General features: G+C 44.2%; 1 protein-coding gene across 12 annotated transcripts in view; it reads right to left on the reverse strand.

The window, feature by feature from the left end:
• The window catches only part of LOC114641732 (zona pellucida sperm-binding protein 4-like), a 144,982-nt gene that overhangs the window by 26,207 nt on the left and 99,103 nt on the right, over window positions 1–19,672 (reverse strand). For 6 of the 12 annotated variants that reach the window (XM_051927512.1, XM_051927511.1, XM_051927510.1 and 3 more), the window contains exons 7-12: window positions 18,188–18,315; window positions 17,828–18,017; window positions 17,605–17,752; window positions 17,376–17,451; window positions 17,107–17,201; window positions 8,224–8,251 (exon numbers count right to left, since the gene is read on the reverse strand). In XM_051927512.1, the coding sequence (XP_051783472.1) occupies window positions 8,224–8,251; window positions 17,107–17,201; window positions 17,376–17,451; window positions 17,605–17,752; window positions 17,828–18,017; window positions 18,188–18,315 (665 nt within the window). Of the gene's footprint in view, window positions 1–42; window positions 119–261; window positions 410–484; window positions 675–830; window positions 959–1,030; window positions 1,129–1,402; window positions 1,591–1,666; window positions 1,826–8,223; window positions 8,252–8,511; window positions 8,588–8,740; window positions 8,889–8,963; window positions 9,154–9,314; window positions 9,443–9,514; window positions 9,613–9,880; window positions 10,060–10,151; window positions 10,311–10,383; window positions 10,457–10,549; window positions 10,672–10,754; window positions 10,947–17,106; window positions 17,202–17,375; window positions 17,452–17,604; window positions 17,753–17,827; window positions 18,018–18,187; window positions 18,316–19,031; window positions 19,191–19,263; window positions 19,337–19,429; window positions 19,552–19,672 lie in introns of those variants that run through there. The other 6 variants (XM_051927509.1, XM_051927515.1, XM_051927516.1 and 3 more) reach the window with 6 other exon arrangements.

The following is a 19,672-nucleotide window of genomic DNA, read 5'->3' on the forward strand; positions in this document are numbered from 1 at the left end:
AAGACATTAGAAAACACCATAAAGTGGCCAAAAGCTACTCACTTTTAGCAGGGCAAGTCTGAGTACAGGGGTCTGCTGCAGAGGGATAGCAGGCAGCAGCAACACAGTAGATGAAGATCTACAAGGACAGTGGTGAAACTAGACATGTCTAGGAAACCCATACATGAATTTTTCTCTTCATGACTGGATTGAGTCACTCCAAAAGCAGACATTTCAGGCAAAACCATATTAACCTCAAGGAAGCACAAAACAAAATCCCACCTGTTCTGCCAAGGCTTGCTGGGCTACAGGGTCCACAAAAGCAAACATCTCAAACACAAATCTCTTGTAATGACTTGGGTAGGCCACTCCAGATGTGCTGTCCACAGTCACCAAGCTGGTCAAATAGTTGTCCCCTGTGTATGGGCACCTGGGACAAGCAGATCCTCCAGTTAGCACTGAATAACTAACATCTCCTCCCCACCCTGACACAGGGGGAACCTACCCATTCACCAGAAGGCTCCACTGTGGCTGGCTGGAGGCAGAAGGTCCTGGGGTGACCCAGCAGTCCCCAAGAGTCAGCACAAGGTTAGGGTCAGTCCTGTTCACGATGTGCACTTCCACAGCCACAGGATCCCTCAGAGTTTTGGTCACTGGGTAATCCGCATCCACATAGTAGGCGCCATAGGAGGAATCTGGAGAAGGAAAGGGGGTAAGAGGGACCTTAACTTTATGGTATAAAGATTTTCAACTATGCTACAAGCCTGCTTAGATTGGTTTACAAAAAGGCACTTGATCTCTTCAAAGATCAGGAGACACCACAAAACGGTGACCCCACCTCGTACCAGTACCTGTAGCAATGACCAACTCCAGGTCAAATGGCCCTTGCTCTACTACTGGAAGAGGTGGCGCCACAGTATACACCTCAGCCTCCACTTGCACATTCTGGCTTCCAGAGTAGGTGCACTGGAAGAATAACCTGAGGAGAGAAACAAGATCATAGCAGGTAGAGCACATTTAGGGTTAGAGGAAGCAGGTTCAGAAGCCTTACTTGAATACACTGTCCCTGGTGATGGAGCCCTCGGGACCACTGCTCACAGTGATGGCAGCAGACATGGTGTTCTGGTAAGTCACATTACCACCAGCCATCTGAAACAGGGACATTAGTCATTGCTGACCACTACATAGTGGGGTGGGGGAAGAGAAACCCATCACCTTTCCACACAACTAGCACTCCATTTTACACTTCGAATATCTACAAAGGAGGGGATTCTAGACCTGGAATCCACCCCATTAAAAACCTTTAGCATTTTCCTTTGCATTTGGCTTGATAAGAAGCCATGGGCAAAAATCAGATTTACAACTACTGGCTTAAGGTTTGTCTTCTAGCCAACATTGCTACATCCCCCAGATGGAGTCTCACCTGAACTGTACTACCACAGGCACTGACTGGAAACTGGTACATGATGAAGCTGGACAGGCTGGTCACAGGACTGCAGCTGGGGGAACTGCTGTCCACCAACTGGATGGACCCAAGATCCAGGGGAGGAAGGGTCACATTCTCAGACACCACCACCACAAACTGGCCATCCAGGGTGCACTGCACAGTCACTGGAAAAAGGAAACCAGCATAAATATCCAGTAGCAGCCACCTTTGTTCACTCACACCCCCATGCCCCCCCCTCACCATCATTGGCATAGTAGCATGGACTGGTGCTGCTGCTCGAATCATAGCAACAGTTGTTGGCTTCACAGTCCGCTTGACTGATGGATGAAGACCCTCCACAAGGGAGCTTCTCACTGTCTCCAACTGCACATCTCTCAGCAACACTTCCAGATCGGCGAGCTGCAATGGTCAAAAAGCCCATTTAGAAGATTGGAGACACACTCAGGGTGCCAACCCTGAAGAGAAATCATACCTGGCTTAGGACAGGTGAAGGTTTTCATATTTGTTCGTGATCCAACAGCAATAGTCACGACATACTGGAAGCCCTAAAGACAACAGGAGAGGCTCAGACCACAATACCAGATACAGAGCTGAATTAAAAATTACTACCAACAGCTGAAGCATCGGCGCTACTCACCTGCTCAGAAACGCGAGCGTAAGATGAAGAAAAGGGGACCTTTAGTGTGGTGCGGCCAGACGTTACACGGAGGACAATTTCTGGGAGATCTTTGGTCACCTTTACAAGTCCGCCTTTCGACTCTGAAAAATACGAGAGTTTAAAAGTTCAACCTTTAAACGAAGGCACGGAGAAGTCCCAATGGTCGAGGGAACGTCGCACTCACTCTTGAGAAAAACAAGCGGAGAACCAGCAAATGACAACATCATCGTCTCGTCATCGCATTTCTTAGTCACGTCCTCTGACCGAGCAAAGGCAAAATTAGCGCCCTGCACCCAAACGGCCAGACAGAAAAGACACCAGAAATCCAAACGCGCCATGCTGTGAACACACCAAACAGGAACACGACATAAAGTAAAGAGCGCACGCGCGGGTTTAAATCATCGGCGGCGGCGGCGCGCACAGGTGACTCATTAGTGAGAAGGCGCGAGAATGGAGCGCGGGAAATCGGCGGCACTCCAACTGCTTGTGCGGCTTTACTGAGCAATCAGCACGTCACGGCATCGGACTGATCCGTCCAATCGAAGACCGTGTAGAAGTGACCGCTCTGAGGGGCGATCTGTCTGATAATTTAATGAGGGAAACCAATAAACATTAAGGAAGAAAAGAGACGAGAGATGTGAGAACTGCGAGTATTTCTAAAGAGTGGCTTTGTAATTCTTTTAAAAATCTTGTAAATTTATGCAGACATATTTTACTGGTTTATCGAAGGTGGAAGACTCCCTGGTCTATATCTCTTTATTGCCGCTGGTCAACGTTATTGGGGGTTTATGCAGCTAAATTTTAAATTCAAACCTTTCAAATGGTTTTATTTTGCATACATAGTTTTATAGAAACTATATCATAAAGATTAACGTGTTGAAAAACAATGGACAAATGACGCTGTATGCAGACTGAGGGATGTCTCACTGCCGTTTTAGGGATCCCGTTTCCAGGAACTGAAGAGCTTTCATTCTTCGTGTTACGAGTCCCAGAGATGGACTCGATTGGAGTTAAGATGTTGATGGAAGTAAAGGCAGACCGTCAAGAGCATTGATGCTGCATACAGAATAGAATTGCAACAAGAAAGGCTCTGATCATCCGCTGTAAATCTTTAAAATGAACACTTTCACTTACGAAATAGAGAGGGAATGCCGTTTTTTTCTTGAGATTACTAGTGTTGTTCAGGTGCACCACTGAAGGTGACTACCTTGTCTCTATTTAATGTATTCTTTCCCCTTTGTCCTTGTCTACTGGTGTTATTTTTTGAGTTCTTACTGTTTTCCAGTTCTCTATAGCATACACTGAAAAAAAAGGTGATGATTCACACTTAATATTTTCAATCTGAACCAATATAATTTTTTTTAGCTTATTGATCCCACAATTTTTAAGATGAGGCAAATCATTTAGAGTGATTGGGTGGAATTCACTTGTTTTATACTAAATCTATTTTTTAAGTTGTTCTTCTTTTTTGGCAGTTGGAAAGCCATCATGCTGGAAAGTTTGTCCGGAAGAAAAAATACAAACGGCCCTTCAAAAACCGCACACGAACAAACTAAAATATTAAGTTAACTGAAGTGGGATTTGTACGTTTATTCCCTCCACCATAACTTACTTTGGTAGAAACAATTTTTTTTTACTTTGAGATCTGAAACCAAATATTTCAAGCTACAACACTAAATGATTAATCTTAAGTTGCTTGAAACAGAAAATGTACGTTGAATGAACAACATCAATGTTATACTTTTTTCAGTGTACAGCAAACTACTTTATACTTGTGTGGATGGGCTGTGCAAGAAGAAAGTTAAGCCTGTAGCAAATATTTACATTATTTTTTTTGTTGTTGTTGTTCATGTTATCGAGACCAGAGGTCCACATGCAAGTCCTGAGGAACTCTCAGATTCTCCTGGTTTTTGCTCACAGAAGTCACGTTTGTCCATGTAGACCAGTGCCAAGCTACTCCTGGCCTGCTACAGTTTCATGGGTTCAACATATCCCAACCACTGGGGCTCGCTACTTGTGTACAGGAATCCAAAACCACTCATTTTAAGCGCTGGAATAAGTGAAAGCAGTGGAAGTGCAAAGGAGTAAAAAGGAATGAAAGAAACAGCAAAAAAGAGAGGAATAAAGTTGCACTGCTCTGATTGTGAATGCAGTGAGAAAAAGTCAAGGAAGCATGATGGACAGGGTCAGATTTCTGTGGAACAAAAGAACAGTCATTACGTACAGAGCAGCTTTAAACGTACTGGTCATGTTCACAGCATGTAAAGAAACTGGGTGTGGGGGGGGGGGTGAAAAATTAATAACCTAGTGCCCCCACCCATGGGCACCAAATCCTAATGAGAGATCATGCAGTTCATGACTGAGATAGACCAGTTGCAAGGGAGGATGCAGACATGTCTATCAATGTGTGAAACGATTACTGTAAGCGTTTATTAACAAAAAGGAGCTTTAAGTGTGATGGTACAATAAGCAAGCCTCTGGCAGAAATTTGTAGCAGTTGTGGGAATGTAAAGATTCACACTATTGGAAGATGGTGATTTATTTTATTGTGGGGGACCCCAAGAGTACACACATTGTCACAGAGACACTGAGAAAGGGCGCAGTGAATCAATAAATGATTAAATAGGTTAATAAAATAATGGAAAAAGAATGTACAATATCACATAAACCACATACACAATGACCCAGCCCATGTCCCCAACACCAAACACTAACACGGTCCACGACAGTCTAGTAGAGCAAGGGCATTTGATGACGGATGTGTAAATGAAAACCCCTTTCCTGAAAGCTATGTGAAGTTTTTGTCCTACCAGGTTCTGGAGGCGATATGGGGTTTGAGGGCATTGGGAGCACTACCCCAGATGAAGGCATATCTAATCAGTATAAACTCATATGGTCAAGCAGGGATGTGTTGGGATCCAACTGTGTGAATAAGGCATTTTAAAACAAATTGATGATCACTGTCCCCCCAGCCATGCCTTACATTCCTTTGTAAAATGCCCTACCTGCTGAATCTTCTTCCCAGTAGCCCCTTCCACCTCCAAAGCTATCCAATAGAGTTATACCACTGGGAGATGTAGGGCTTTTAAGTAGTGCTGCTACAAATTATCATTAGATATGGTCTTGTAGAGTGCAATGTTGTAGTAATGATGAGATTTTTTTTCCGCACTGCCAGAAGAGTGGGAAACAAATACCCACAGAACAATCATCCGTGTCCTGCTTGACCACCTCCATAGGACAAAGACTATCAAAGTCCTTGATTCTTCTTGCTTATGCTGCACTGTTCTGCATCCTATCCCATCCCAAAAGCCCTCATGTATATAGTGACCCACCACTGTTCAGCCCCACTCAATTAAATGCACACTATCAGCAGAATTGAATTACCTCCACTGTGTGGAACTCACCACATGGTCATTACTCCCACTCCCCAAATCAACGATGTGAAGAGTACACCACATCCACCCTGCTACCTCTTCCCATGAGACGATCTCCACCTCCAACTGGTCTCTTCCCCCTGGCCTGTTTTTAAACTGTAGGAGTGGAGAGTGACTAGGGTCCACTGGAATCAGGGCTGCCTTAACCATGTGGATAGGACATCAAGGGTGGGGGGGATCTGGCACACCACAGAACGTTTCCATTGCCAGATATGCCATCAACCATATGCTGCAAATGGAGCAACTGAACCAGGTCCCACATTAAATGAATAGACAACAAAAAATATAGGAAGTAGGGGCTGGATGAATGCCTTGTCTCCAACCTTGCATGACACATCTGCTTCAATGTGTAGATTTGCTCAGATCAAAGACTTTGCAATTAATAAGATATATATATATATATATATATATACACACACACACACACACACACACACTAGCCCACGCAGCATGCAAGAATAGGAATGGAACACAGTAAGAAAGGAATTCATCTTTCAAGAAGTATTTCTTCTTGATTTCTGGAGTTGTGAATAGGTGTTTTGGTGGAGACGACAGAGGAGTTGAAAGATCTAACCCTAGAAAAAGCCACGTACAACTGATTGGCTGAAGACTGGTTGTTGTCCATCAACGCAAATCTTTGCAAATGTTTGTCCTTGGGACTTGATAGTCATGGAAAGGAGAGTGAGTGGGAATTGTGTGCGTTTAAATGTAAAAGGGAGATTGGTGTTGGAAGGCAGGAGAGAGAATTTTGGATAACGATCAATTTGCACTCAATATGTATTTGGGTAACAAGTCTTGTTCCGTTAAAGACCTTTTGATGGCATAATATTTTGGAGGAGCCCAACTACAGCTCCCACCTTCAGATGAAGGATATGGGGAGGCAGGCCAGTTTTTACACACCCTCACACCTCCTGTGGGTACGTTATTTGATCATTGGGATCGTCACCGACCACTGTATCTACACTTTTGAAGGTCACTTTCACCCTGCATAAGATCAAGAAGTTCATTAAAATATAGAGAATCATCATTTGTGACGCTCAGTATTGCTAGAGCCAAGCATAGAAACCAAGAGATCCACATCCTCCTCTCTAAATCTTTAGATCACTACATGTCCACTTACAAAAGGAATGCCCTTTTGAATGTTGCTAGCGTTGTTCCTCGCAGACTGCTGAACAAGTTGATTTGGTTTCTTTACCCTTTGTACTTCAAATTTGTCATTTTAGAGTTTCACTTTTCTAACCAGACAGTGAACTACTTTGTGCACAAACAGGGGCACACCAAAATCAGTGCATATAAAAAGACCCAATCCTGGCTTGGATGGCTCCAGTGATTAAACACATCCAAATGGACACGTTCATAGTCACACCCCCTTACCTTTATATATATATATATAAAAAAAATAAAAATTGCACTGAACGTAAAAATTTAAGAAACCGTGAAAGTGCTACCTCTAAGAATGGCCACTTCTGAAGGAAGTGTCCAAGATATGCACTTCTGTGCTCTAGCAGGTGAGAAACTGCAAAACTACATTCGCTTAATCTCCATTTCAATTAGAACAGGGGTCCTCAATCACGGTCCTGGAGGCCCGCAGGTTTTTGCTCCAACCCAATTGCTTAATAAGCCATTACTGCCCAAGAAACACTCCTTCACTTTGTCTCACTTAAAGTTTTGAACCCTTACTGCTTATTTTAGTCTAACGGCTGTGTTTAATTGCTCCCAATTAACAAAAAGCATTTGTCCATTTAGCTTGTTAACATTTACTCCTGTATGAATATCATGCACTTTTGGGTTTAATTTAATATTTGGAAGGAAAGTGAAGAACTGAGAATTCTTCTATTTTAGCCTGCAAATCATTTGATTTCCTTAAAAATCAAAATATATATAACCTGCCATAGCAGAGTTAAAGCACTAACAAGCCATGAAATTTGTAAGAATTTCTAATTAAGCAATAGTACAAAAACCTGCAGCTACGGTGGCCTTCCAGGACCCCTGCTCTAGAAGAATGAAGATACTCCCATGGGACTTAACCAGTAGGTGATCAATGCTAATGCAATGGAGAAGGAATGATCAAGTCTAATGCAAAAAACCACAGGACAGTCAAGCTTTGCCCCATTTCACAGAAACCGCTAGAAGTTTATTGAACAGAAGCCAACTGCAATGAAAAAAAAATCAGCAATTCGAGATTTGCGTGCAAAGTGTTGGCTGTGGTATTAAAAACGTTGCTAGATCTGCAAACCCCCCCCCCCCCCCCCCCGAATTACCCAATACCATCTTGCACCAAGGATTACCTTGGGAAATTCAAAGGAGGTTGAAACCATTAAAATTTAGAGGGGAAGGAATGGAATACCACACCCCCAGCTGATTCCTTCAACATGTTCGTATGGCTGGATAGGGAACCCAGAATTTAAGTAAAAATAATGAGCTTACTGTAGGTCAGTTTCAATTAGAGCCAAATGAGTACAAAGATGACCAGTCATGTAATCAAAACATGTTTATTAATGTTTCAGATTCACTTTTTCCCACTGCAACCTTCTTACAGCAAGTACAGCCAAAATGAGCATCACTATCACGAGGGTAGCTGCAGCTCCTAGCACCAGGTATCCAGTGGGGAGAGAGTCTAGGGAAGGAGAAGGCAAGTAAAGAACATTTACTCCCATATTCTCCAGATTAGCACCAAGCATCATTTTGACAAAATGGAACATTACCTTCTTTTTCCAGCCTGGAAGTTTCCACCTGGTCAGCCTCCATGATTAGAGGACCACTGTGAAGGAGTACATTCTTACTGGCAAGAGCAATCTGTGCCCCCATATCTGCAGCTCTGCCAGATCCTGAAAGGGGTAGGACAAAATCAAACCCATTAACCATCCAGATTTCCCAAACCGCTACCACAAATCATGAAAATTGCCTTGACACCGCTAGCTCTGTTGATCTTAGTTTAAAAAGACTTTAGGAAGACATTAGAAAACACCATAAAGTGGCCAAAAGCTACTCACTTTTAGCAGGGCAAGTCTGAGTACAGGGGTCTGCTGCAGAGGGATAGCAGGCAGCAGCAACACAGTAGATGAAGATCTACAAAGACCGTAAGGACAGTGGTGAAACCAGACATGTCTAGGAGTCCCATACATCTAAAAAATAATCTCATGACTGGATTGAGTCACTCCAAAAGCAGACATTTCAGGCAAAGCCATATTAACCTCAAGGAAGCACAAAACAAAATCCCACCTGTTCTGCCAAGGCTTGCTGTGCTACAGGATCCACAAAAGCAAACATCTCAAACACAAATCTCTTGTAATGACTTGGGTAGGCCACTCCAGATGTGCTGTCCACAGTCACCAAGCTGGTCAAATAGTTGTCCCCTGTGTATGGACACCTGGGCAAAGCAGATCCTCCAGTTAGCACTGAATAACCAACATCTCCTCCCCACCCTGACACAGGGGGAACCTACCCATTCACCAGAAGGCTCCACTGTGGCTGGCTGGAGGCAGAAGGTCCCGGGGTGACCCAGCAGTCCCCAAGAGACAGCACAAGGTTAGGGTCAGTCCTGTTCACGATGTGCACTTCCACAGCCACAGGATCCCTCAGAGTTTTGGTCACTGGGTAGTCAGCATCCACATAGTAGGACCCATAGGAGGAATCTGGAAATGGAAAGGGGGCGGGGGGGGGGGTGTTAGACCAAAAACTTTGGTATATAGATTTAACTATGCTACAAGCCTGCTTAGATTGGTTTACAAAACGGCACTTGCTCTTCAAAAATCAGGAGACACCACAAAATGGTGACCCCACCTCATACCAGTACCTGTAGCAATGACCAATTCCAGGTCAAATGGCCCTTGCTCTACTACTGGAAGAGGTGGCGCCACAGTATACACCTCAGCCTCCACTTGCACATCCTGGCTTCCCGAGTAGGTGCACTGGAAGAATAACCTGAGGAGAGAAACAAGATCATAGCAGGTAGAGCACATTTAGGGTTAGAGGAAGCAGGTTCAGAAGCCTTACTTGAATACACTGTCCCTGGTGATGGAGCCCTCGGGACCACTCCTCACAGTGATGGCAGCAGACATGGTGTTCTGGTAAGTCACATTACCACCAACCATCTGAAACAGGGACAACAGTCATTGCTAACCACTACATAGTCGTGGGGGAGGAAACATGACCTTTCCACACCACTAGCACTCCATTTTACACTTTGAATATCTACAAAGGAGGGGATTCTAGACCAGGAATCCACCCCATTAAGAACCTTTAGCATTTTCCTTTGCATTTGGCTTGATAAGATGCCATGGGCAAAAATCAGGTTTAAAACTAGTGGCTGAAGGTTGGTCTTCTAGCCAACATTACTACATCCCCCAAATGGAGTCTCACCTGAACTGTACTACCACAGGCACTGACTGGAAACTGGTACATGACAAAGCTGGACAGGCTGGTCACAGGGCTGCAACTGCTGTCCACCAACTGGATGGACCCAAGATCCAGGGGAGGAAGGGTCACATTCTCAGACACCACCACCACAAACTGACCATCCAGGGTGCACTGCACAGTCACTGGAAAAAGGAAACTAACATGAATATCCAGTAACAGCCACCTTTGATCACTCCCCCCCCCCCCCCCCCCCACCAACCAACCAGCCACTCACCATCATTGGCATAGTAGCATGGACTGGTGCTGCTGCTCGAATCGTAGCAACAGTTGTTGGCTTCACAGTCCGCTTGACTGATGGATGAAGACACTCCACAAGGGAGCTTCTCACTGTCTGCAACTGCACATCTCTCAGCAACACTTCCAGATCGGCGAGCTGCAATGGTCAAAAAGCCCATTTAGAAGATTGGAGACACACTCAGGGTGCCAACCCTGAAGAGAAATCATACCTGGCTTAGGACAGGTGAAGGTTTTCATATTTGTTCGTGATCCAACAGCAATAGTCACGACATACTGGAAGCCCTAAAGACAACTGGAGAGGCTCAGACCACAATACCAGATACAGAGCTTAAATTAAAAATTACTACCAACAGCTGAAGCATCGGCGCTACTCACCTGCTCAGAAACGCGAGCGTAAGATGAAGAAAAGGGGACCTTTAGTGTGGTGCGGCCAGACGTTACACGGAGGACAATTTCTGGGAGATCTTTGGTCACCTTTACAAGTCCGCCTTTCGACTCTGAAAAATACGAGAGTTTAAAAGTTCAACCTTTAAACGAAGGCACGGAGAAGTCCCAGTGGTCGAGGGAACGTCGCACTCACTCTTGAGAAAAACAAGCGGAGAACCAGCAAATGACAACATCATCGTCTCGTCATCGCATTTCTTAGTCACGTCCTCTGACCGAGCAAAGGCAAAATTAGCGCCCTGCACCCAAACGGCCAGACAGAAAAGACACCAGAAATCCAAACGCGCCATGCTGTGAACACACCAAACAGGAACACGACATAAAGTAAAGAGCGCGCGCGCGGGTTTAAATCATCGGCGGCGGCGGCGCGCACAGGTGACTCATTAGTGAGAAGGCGCGAGAATGGAGCGCGGGAAATCGGCGGCACTCCAACTGCTTGTGCGGCTTTACTGACCAATCAGCACGTCACGGCATCGGACTGATCCGTCCAATCGAAGACCGTGTAGAAGTGACCGCTCTGAGGGGCGATCTGTCTGATAATTTAATGAGGGAAACCAATAAACATTAAGGAAGAAAAGAGACGAGAGATGTGAGAACTGCGAATATTTCTAAAGAGTGGCTTTGTAATTCTTTTAAAAATCTTGTAAATTTATGCAGACATATTTTACTGGTTTATCGAAGGTGGAAGACTCCCTGGTCTATTTCTCTTTATTGCCGCTGGTCAACGTTATTGGGGGTTTATGCAGTTAAGTTTTAAATTCAAACCTTTCAAATGGTTTTATTTTGCATACATAGTTTTATAGAAACTATATCATAAAGATTAACGTGTTGAAAAACAATGGACAAATGACGCTGTATGCAGACTGAGGGATGTCTCACTGTTTTAGGGATCCCGTTTCCAGGAACTGAAGAGCTTTCATTCTTCGTGTTACGAGTCCCAGAGATGGACTCGATTGGAGTTAAGATGTTGATGGAAGTAAAGGCAGACCGTCAAGAGCATTGATGCTGTATACAGAATAGAATTGCAACAAGAAAGGCTCTGATCATCCGCTGTAAATCTTTAAAATGAACACTTTCACTTACGAAATAGAGAGGGAATGCCGTTTTTTTCTTGAGATTACTAGTGTTGTTCAGGTGCACCACTGAAGGTGACTACCTTGTTTCTATTTAATGTATTCTTTCCCCTTTGTCCTTGTCTACTGGTGTTATTTTTTGAGTTCTTACTGTTTTCCAGTTCTCTATAGCATACACTGAAAAAAAAGGTGATGATTCACACTTAATATTTTCAATCTGAACCAATATAATTTTTTTTAGCTTATTGATCCCACAATTTTTAAGTTGAGGCAAATCATTTAGAGTGATTGGGTAGAATTCACTTGTTTTATACTAAATCTATTTTTTAAGTTGTTCTTCTTTTTTGGCAGTTGGAAAGCCATCATGCTGGAAAGTTTGACCGGAAGAAAAAATGCAAACGGCCCTTCTAAAACCGCACACGAACAAACTAAAATATTAAGTTAACTGAAGTGGGATTTGTACGTTTATTCCCTCCACCATAACTTACTTTGGTACAAACAATTTTTTTTTACTTTGAGATCTGAAACCAAATATTTCAAGCTACAACACTAAAAGATTAATCTTAAGTTGCTTGAAACAGAAAATGTACGTTGAATGAACAACATCAATGTTATACTTTTTTCAGTGTACAGCAAACTACTTTATACTTGTGTGGATGGGCTGTGCAAGAAGAAAGTTAAGCCTGTAGCAAATATTTACATTATTTTTTTTTTTGTTGTTGTTCATGTTATCGAGACCAGAGGTCCACATGCAAGTCCTGAGGAACTCTCAGATTCTCCTGGTTTTTGCTCACAGAAGTCACGTTTGTCCATGTAGACCAGTGCCAAGCTACTCCTGGCCTGCTACAGTTTCATGGGTTCAACATATCCCAACCACTGGGGCTAGCTACTTGTGTACGGGAATCCAAAACCACTCATTTTAAGCGCTGGAATAAGTGAAAGCAGTGGAAGTGCAAAGGAGTAAAAAGGAATGAAAGAAACAGCAAAAAAGAGAGGAATAAATTTGCACTGCTCTGATTGTGAATGCAGTGAGAAAAAGTCAAGGAAGCATGATGGACAGGGTCAGATTTCTGTGGAACAAAAGAACAGTCATTACGTACAGAGCAGCTTTAAACGTACTGGTCATGTTCACAGCATGTAAAGAAACTGGGTGTGGGGGGGGTGAAAAATTAATAACCTAGTGCCCCCACCCATGGGCACCAAATCCTAATGAGAGATCATGCAGTTCATGACTGAGATAGACCAGTTGCAAGGGAGGATGCAGACATTTCTATTAATGTGTGAAATGATTACTGTAAGCGTTTATGAACAAAAAGGAGCTTTAAGTGTGATGGTACAATAAGCAAGCCTCTGGCAGAAATTTGTAGCAGTTGTGGGAATGTAAAGATTCACACTATTGGAAGATGGTGATTTATTTTATTGTGGGGGACCCCAAGAGTACACACATTGTCACAGAGACACTGAGAAAGGGCGCAGTGAATCAATAAATGATTAAATAGGTTAATAAAATAATGGAAAAAGAATGTACAATATCACATAAACCAAATACACAATGACCCAGCCCATGTCCCCAACACCAAACACTAACACGGTCCACGACAGTCTAGTAGAGCAAGGGCATTTGATGACGGATGTGTAAATGAAAACCCCTTTCCTGAAAGCTATGTGAAGTTTTTGTCCTACCAGGTTCTGGCGGCGATAAGGGGTTTGAGGGCACTGGGAGCACTACCCCACATGAAGGCATATCTAATCAGTATAAATTCATATGGTCAAGCAGGGATGTGTCGGGATCCAATTGTATCCATCCATCCATCCATTTTCCAACCCGCTGAATCCGAACACAGGGTCACGGGGGTCTGCTGGAGCCAATCCCAGCCAACACAGGGCACAAGGCAGGAACCAATCCTGGGCAGGGTGCCAACCCACCGCAGGACACACACAAACACACACCAAGCACACACTAGGGCCAATTTAGAATCACCAATCCACCTAACCTGCATGTCTTTGGACTGTGGGAGGAAACCGGAGCCCCCGGAGGAAACCCACGCAGACACGGGGAGAACATGCAAACTCCACGCAGGGAGGACCCAGGAAGCGAACCCAGGTCCCCAGATCTCCCACCTGCGAGGCAGCAGCGCTACCCACTGCGCCACCGTGCCGCCTCCAATTGTATGAATAAGGCATATTAAAACAAATTGATGATCACTGTCCCCCCAGCCATGCCTTACATTCCTTTGTAAAATGCCCTGCCTGCTGAATCTTCTTCCCAGTAGCCCCTTCCACCTCCAAAGCTATCCAATAGAGTTATACCACTGGGAGATGTAGGACATTTTAAGTAGTGCTGCTACAAATTATCATTAGATATGGTCTTGTAGAGTGCAATGTTGTAGTAATGATGAGATTTTTTTTCCGCACTGGCAGAAGAGTGGGAAACAAATACCCACAGAACAATCATCCGTGTCCTGCTTGGCCACCTCCATAGGACAAAGACTATCAAAGTCCTTGATTCTTCTTGCTTATGCTGCACTGTTCTGCATCCTATCCCATCCCAAAAGCCCTCATGTATATAGTGACCCATCACTGTTCAGCCCCACTCAATTAAATGCACACTATCAGCAGAATTGAATTACCTCCACTGTGTGGAACTCACCACATGGTCATTACTCCCACTCCGCAAATCAATGTGAAGAGTACACCACATCCACCCTGCTACCTCTTCCCATGAGATGATCTCCACCTCCAACTGGTCTCTTCCCCCAGGCCTGTTTTTAAACTGTAGGAGTGGAGAGTGACTAGGGTCCACTGGAATCAGGGCTGCCTTAACCATGTGGATAGGACATCAAGGGTGGGGGGGGATCTGGCACACCACAGAACGTTTCCATTGCCAGATATGCCATCAACCATATGCTGCAAAGGAGCAACTGAACCAGGTCCCACATTAAATGAATAGACAACAAAAAATATAGGAAGTAGGGGCTGGATGAATGCCTTGTCTCCAACCTTGCATGACACATCTGCTTCAATGTGTAGATTTGCTCAGATCAAAGACTTTGCAATTAATGAGATATATATATATATACTAGCCCACGCAGCATGCAAGAATAGGAATGGAACACAGTAAGAAAGGAATTCATCTTTCAAGAAGTATTTCTTCTTGATTTCTGGAGTTGTGAATAGGTGTTTTGGTGGAGACGACAGAGGAGTTGAAAGATCTAACCCTAGAAAAAGCCACGTACAACTGACTGGCTGAAGACTGGTTGTTGTCCATCAACGCAAATCTTTGCAAATGTTTGTCCTTGGGACTTGATAGTCATGGAAAGGAGAGTGAGTGGGAATTGTGTGCGTTTAAATGTAAAAGGGAGATTGGTGTTGGAAGGCAGGAGAGAGAGAGAATTTTGGAAAGCGATCAATTTGCACTCAATATGTATTTGGGTAACTAGTCTTGTTCCATTAAAGACCTTTTGATGGCATAATATTTCGGAGGAGCCCAACTACAGCTCCCACCTTCAGATGAAGAGTATGGGGAGGCAGGCCAGTTTTTACACACCCTCACACCTCCTGTGGGTACGTTAGTTGATCATTGGGATCGTCACCGACCACTGTATCTACACTTTTGAAGGTCACTTTCACCCTGCATAAGATCAAGAAGTTCATTAAAATAGAGAAATCATCATTTGTGACGCTCAGTATTGCTAGAGCCAAGCATAGAAACCAAGAGATCCGCATCCTCCTCTCTAAATCTTTAGATCACTACATGTCCACTTACAAAAGGAATGCCCTTTTGAATGTTGCTAGCGTTGTTCCTCGCAGACTGCTGAACAAGTTGATTTGGTTTCTTTACCCTTTGTACTTCAAATTTGTCATTTTAGAGTTTCACTTTTCTAACCAGACAGTGAACTACTTTGTGCACAAACAGGGGCACACCAAAATCAGTGCATATAAAAAGACCCAATCCTGGCTTGGATGGCTCCAGTGATTAAACACATCCAAATGGACACGTTCATAGTCACACCCCCTTACCTTTATATAGATTATATAAAAAAAAAAAAAATTACACTGAATGTAAAAATTCAACAAACCGTGAAAGTGCTACCTCTAAGAATGGCCACTTCTGAAGGAAGTCTCCAAGATATGCACTTCTGTGCTCTAACAGGTGAGAAACTGCAAAACTACATTCGCTTAATCTCTATTTCAATTAGAACAGGGGTCCTCAAATCACGGTCCTGGAGGGCCGCAGGTTTTTGCTGCAACCCAATTGCTTAATAAGCCATTACTGCCCAAGAAACACTCCTTCACTTTGTCTCACTTAAGGTTTTGAACCCTTACTGCTTATTTTAGTCTAACAGCTGTGTTTAATTGCTCCCAATTAACAAAAAGCATTTGTCCATTTAGCTTGTTAACATTTACTCCTGTATGAATATCATGCACTTTTGGGTTTAATTTAATATTTGGAAGGAAAGTGAAGAACTGAGAATTCTATTTTAGCCTGCAAATCATTTGATTTCCTTAAAAAAAAAAATATATATATATATAACCTGCCATAGCAGAGTTAAAGCACTACCAAGCCATGAAATTTGTAAGAATTTCTAATTAAGCAATCGGGATAGTACAAAAACCTGCAGCTCTGGTGGCCTTCCAGGACCCCTGCTCTATAAGAAAGATACTCCCATGGGACTTAACCAGTAGGTGATCAATGCTAATGCAATGGAGAAGGAATGATCAAGTCTAATGCAAAAAAAAAAAAAAAAAAACCACCACAGGACAGTCAAGCTTTGTCCCATTTCACAGAAACCGCTAGAAGTTTATTGAACAGAAGCCAACTGCAATGAAAAAAAAAAAAAAAAACAAAAATAAATCAGCAATTCGAGATTTGCGTGCAAAGTGATGGCTGTGGTATTAAAACGTTGCTAGATCTGCAAACCCCCCCCCCCCCAAGAATTACCCAATACCATCTTGCACCAAGGATTACCTTGGGAAATTAAGAGGTTGAAACCATTAAAATTTAGAGGGGAAGGAATGGAATACCACACCCCCACCCGATTCCTTCAACGTGTTAGTATGGCTGGATAGGGAACCCAGAATTAAAGTAAAAATGTAATGAGGGCTTACTGTAGGTCAGTTTCAATTAGAGCCAAATGAGTACAAAGATGACCAGTCATGTAATCAAAACAGTTTTATTAATGTTTCAGATTCACTTTTTCCCAGTGCAACCTTCTTACAGCAAGTACAGCCAAAATGAGCATCACTATCACGAGGGTAGCTGCAGCTCCTAGCACCAGATATCCAGTGGGAAGAGAGGCTGTGGGAGGAGAAAAGGACATTGTAATGAACTTTCCCATATTTTCCAGATGTTTAGCACCAAGGATCATTTTGACAAGATGGAACATTACCTTTTTCCAGCCTGGAATTTTTCACCTGGTCAGCCTCCATGATTACAGGACCACTGTGAAGGAGTACATTCTTCCTGGCAAGAGCAATCTGTGCCCCCTTATCTGCAGCTCTGCCAGATCCTGAAAGAAGGGGTAGGACAAAATCAAACCCATTAACCATCCAGATTTCCCAAACCGCTACCACAAATAATGAAAATTGCCTCGACACCTCTAGCTCTGTTGATCTTAGTTTAAAAAGACTTTAGGAAGACATTAGAAAACACCATAAATATAAAGTGTCCAAAAGCTACTCACTTTTAGCAGGGCAAGTCTGAGTACAGGGGTCTGCTGCAGAGGGATAGCAGGCAGCAGCAACACAGTAGATTAAGATCTACAAAGACAGTAAGGACAGTGGTGAAACCAGACATGTCTAGGAGTCCCATACATCTAAAAAATAATCTCATGACTGGATTGAGTCACTCCAAAAGCAGACATTTCAGGCAAAGCCATATTAACCTCAAGGAAGCACAAAACAAAATCCCACCTGTTCTGCCAAGGCTTGCTGTGCTACAGGATCCACAAAAGCAAACATCTCAAACACAAATCTCTTGTAATGACTTGGGTAGGCCACTCCAGATGTGCTGTCCACAGTCACCAAGCTGGTCAAATAGTTGTCCCCCGTGTATGGACACCTGGGCAAAGCAGATCCTCCAGTTAGCACTGAATAACCAACATCTCCTCCCCACCCTGACACAGGGGGAACCTACCCATTCACCAGAAGGCTCCACTGTGGCTGGCTGGAGGCAGAAGGTCCCGGGGTGACCCAGCAGTCCCCAAGAGACAGCACAAGGTTAGGGTCAGTCCTGTTCACGATGTGCACTTCCACAGCCACAGGATCCCTCAGAGTTTTGGTCACTGGGTAGTCAGCATCCACATAGTAGGACCCATAGGAGGAATCTGGAAATGGAAAGGGGGGGGGGGGGGGGGGGGGGGGGGTGTTAGACCAAAAACTTTGGTATATAGATTTAACTATGCTACAAGCCTGCTTAGATTGGTTTACAAAACGGCACTTGCTCTTCAAAAATCAGGAGACACCACAAAATGGTGACCCCACCTCATACCAGTACCTGTAGCAATGACCAATTCCAGGTCAAATGGCCCTTGCTCTACTACTGGAAGAGGTGGCGCCACAGTATACACCTCAGCCTCCACTTGCACATCCTGGCTTCCCGAGTAGGTGCACTGGAAGAATAACCTGAGGAGAGAAACAAGATCATAGCAGGTAGAGCACATTTAGGGTTAGAGGAAGCAGGTTCAGAAGCCTTACTTGAATACACTGTCCCTGGTGATGGAGCCCTCGGGACCACTCCTCACAGTGATGGCAGCAGACATGGTGTTCTGGTAAGTCACATTACCACCAACCATCTGAAACAGGGACAACAGTCATTGCTAACCACTACATAGTCGTGGGGGGGGGGGGGGGGGGGGGGTAGGAAACATGACCTTTCCACACCACTAGCACTCCATTTTACACTTTGAATATCTACAAAGGAGGGGATTCTATACCAGGAATCCACCCCATTAAGAACCTTTAGCATTTTCCTTTGCATTTGGCTTGATAAGATGCCATGGGCAAAAATCAGGTTTAAAACTAGTGGCTGAAGGTTGGTCTTCTAGCCAACATTACTACATCCCCCAAATGGAGTCTCACCTGAACTGTACTACCACAGGCACTGACTGGAAACTGGTACATGACAAAGCTGGACAGGCTGGTCACAGGGCTGCAACTGCTGTCCACCAACTGGATGGACCCAAGATCCAGGGGAGGAAGGGTCACATTCTCAGACACCACCACCACAAACTGACCATCCAGGGTGCACTGCACAGTCACTGGAAACTAACATGAATATCCAGTAACAGCCACCTTTGATCACTCACACCCCCCCCCCCACCAACCAACCAGCCACTCACCATCATTGGCATAGTAGCATGGACTGGTGCTGCTGCTCGAATCGTAGCAACAGTTGTTGGCTTCACAGTCCGCTTGACTGATGGATGAAGACACTCCACAAGGGAGCTTCTCACTGTCTGCAACTGCACATCTCTCAGCAACACTTCCAGATCGGCGAGCTGCAATGGTCAAAAAGCCCATTTAGAAGATTGGAGACACACTCAGGGTGCCAACCCTGAAGAGAAATCATACCTGGCTTAGGACAGGTGAAGGTTTTCATATTTGTTCGTGATCCAACAGCAATAGTCACGACATACTGGAAGCCCTAAAGACAACTGGAGAGGCTCAGACCACAATACCAGATACAGAGCTTAAATTAAAAATTACTACCAACAGCTGAAGCATCGGCGCTACTCACCTGCTCAGAAACGCGAGCGTAAGATGAAGAAAAGGGGACCTTTAGTGTGGTGCGGCCAGACGTTACACGGAGGACAATTTCTGGGAGATCTTTGGTCACCTTTACAAGTCCGCCTTTCGACTCTGAAAAATACGAGAGTTTAAAAGTTCAACCTTTAAACGAAGGCACGGAGAAGTCCCAGTGGTCGAGGGAACGTCGCACTCACTCTTGAGAAAAACAAGCGGAGAACCAGCAAATGACAAC

Source organism: Erpetoichthys calabaricus, chromosome 5, assembly GCF_900747795.2.
Source record: "Erpetoichthys calabaricus chromosome 5, fErpCal1.3, whole genome shotgun sequence".
Taxonomy (NCBI): domain Eukaryota; kingdom Metazoa; phylum Chordata; class Cladistia; order Polypteriformes; family Polypteridae; genus Erpetoichthys; species Erpetoichthys calabaricus.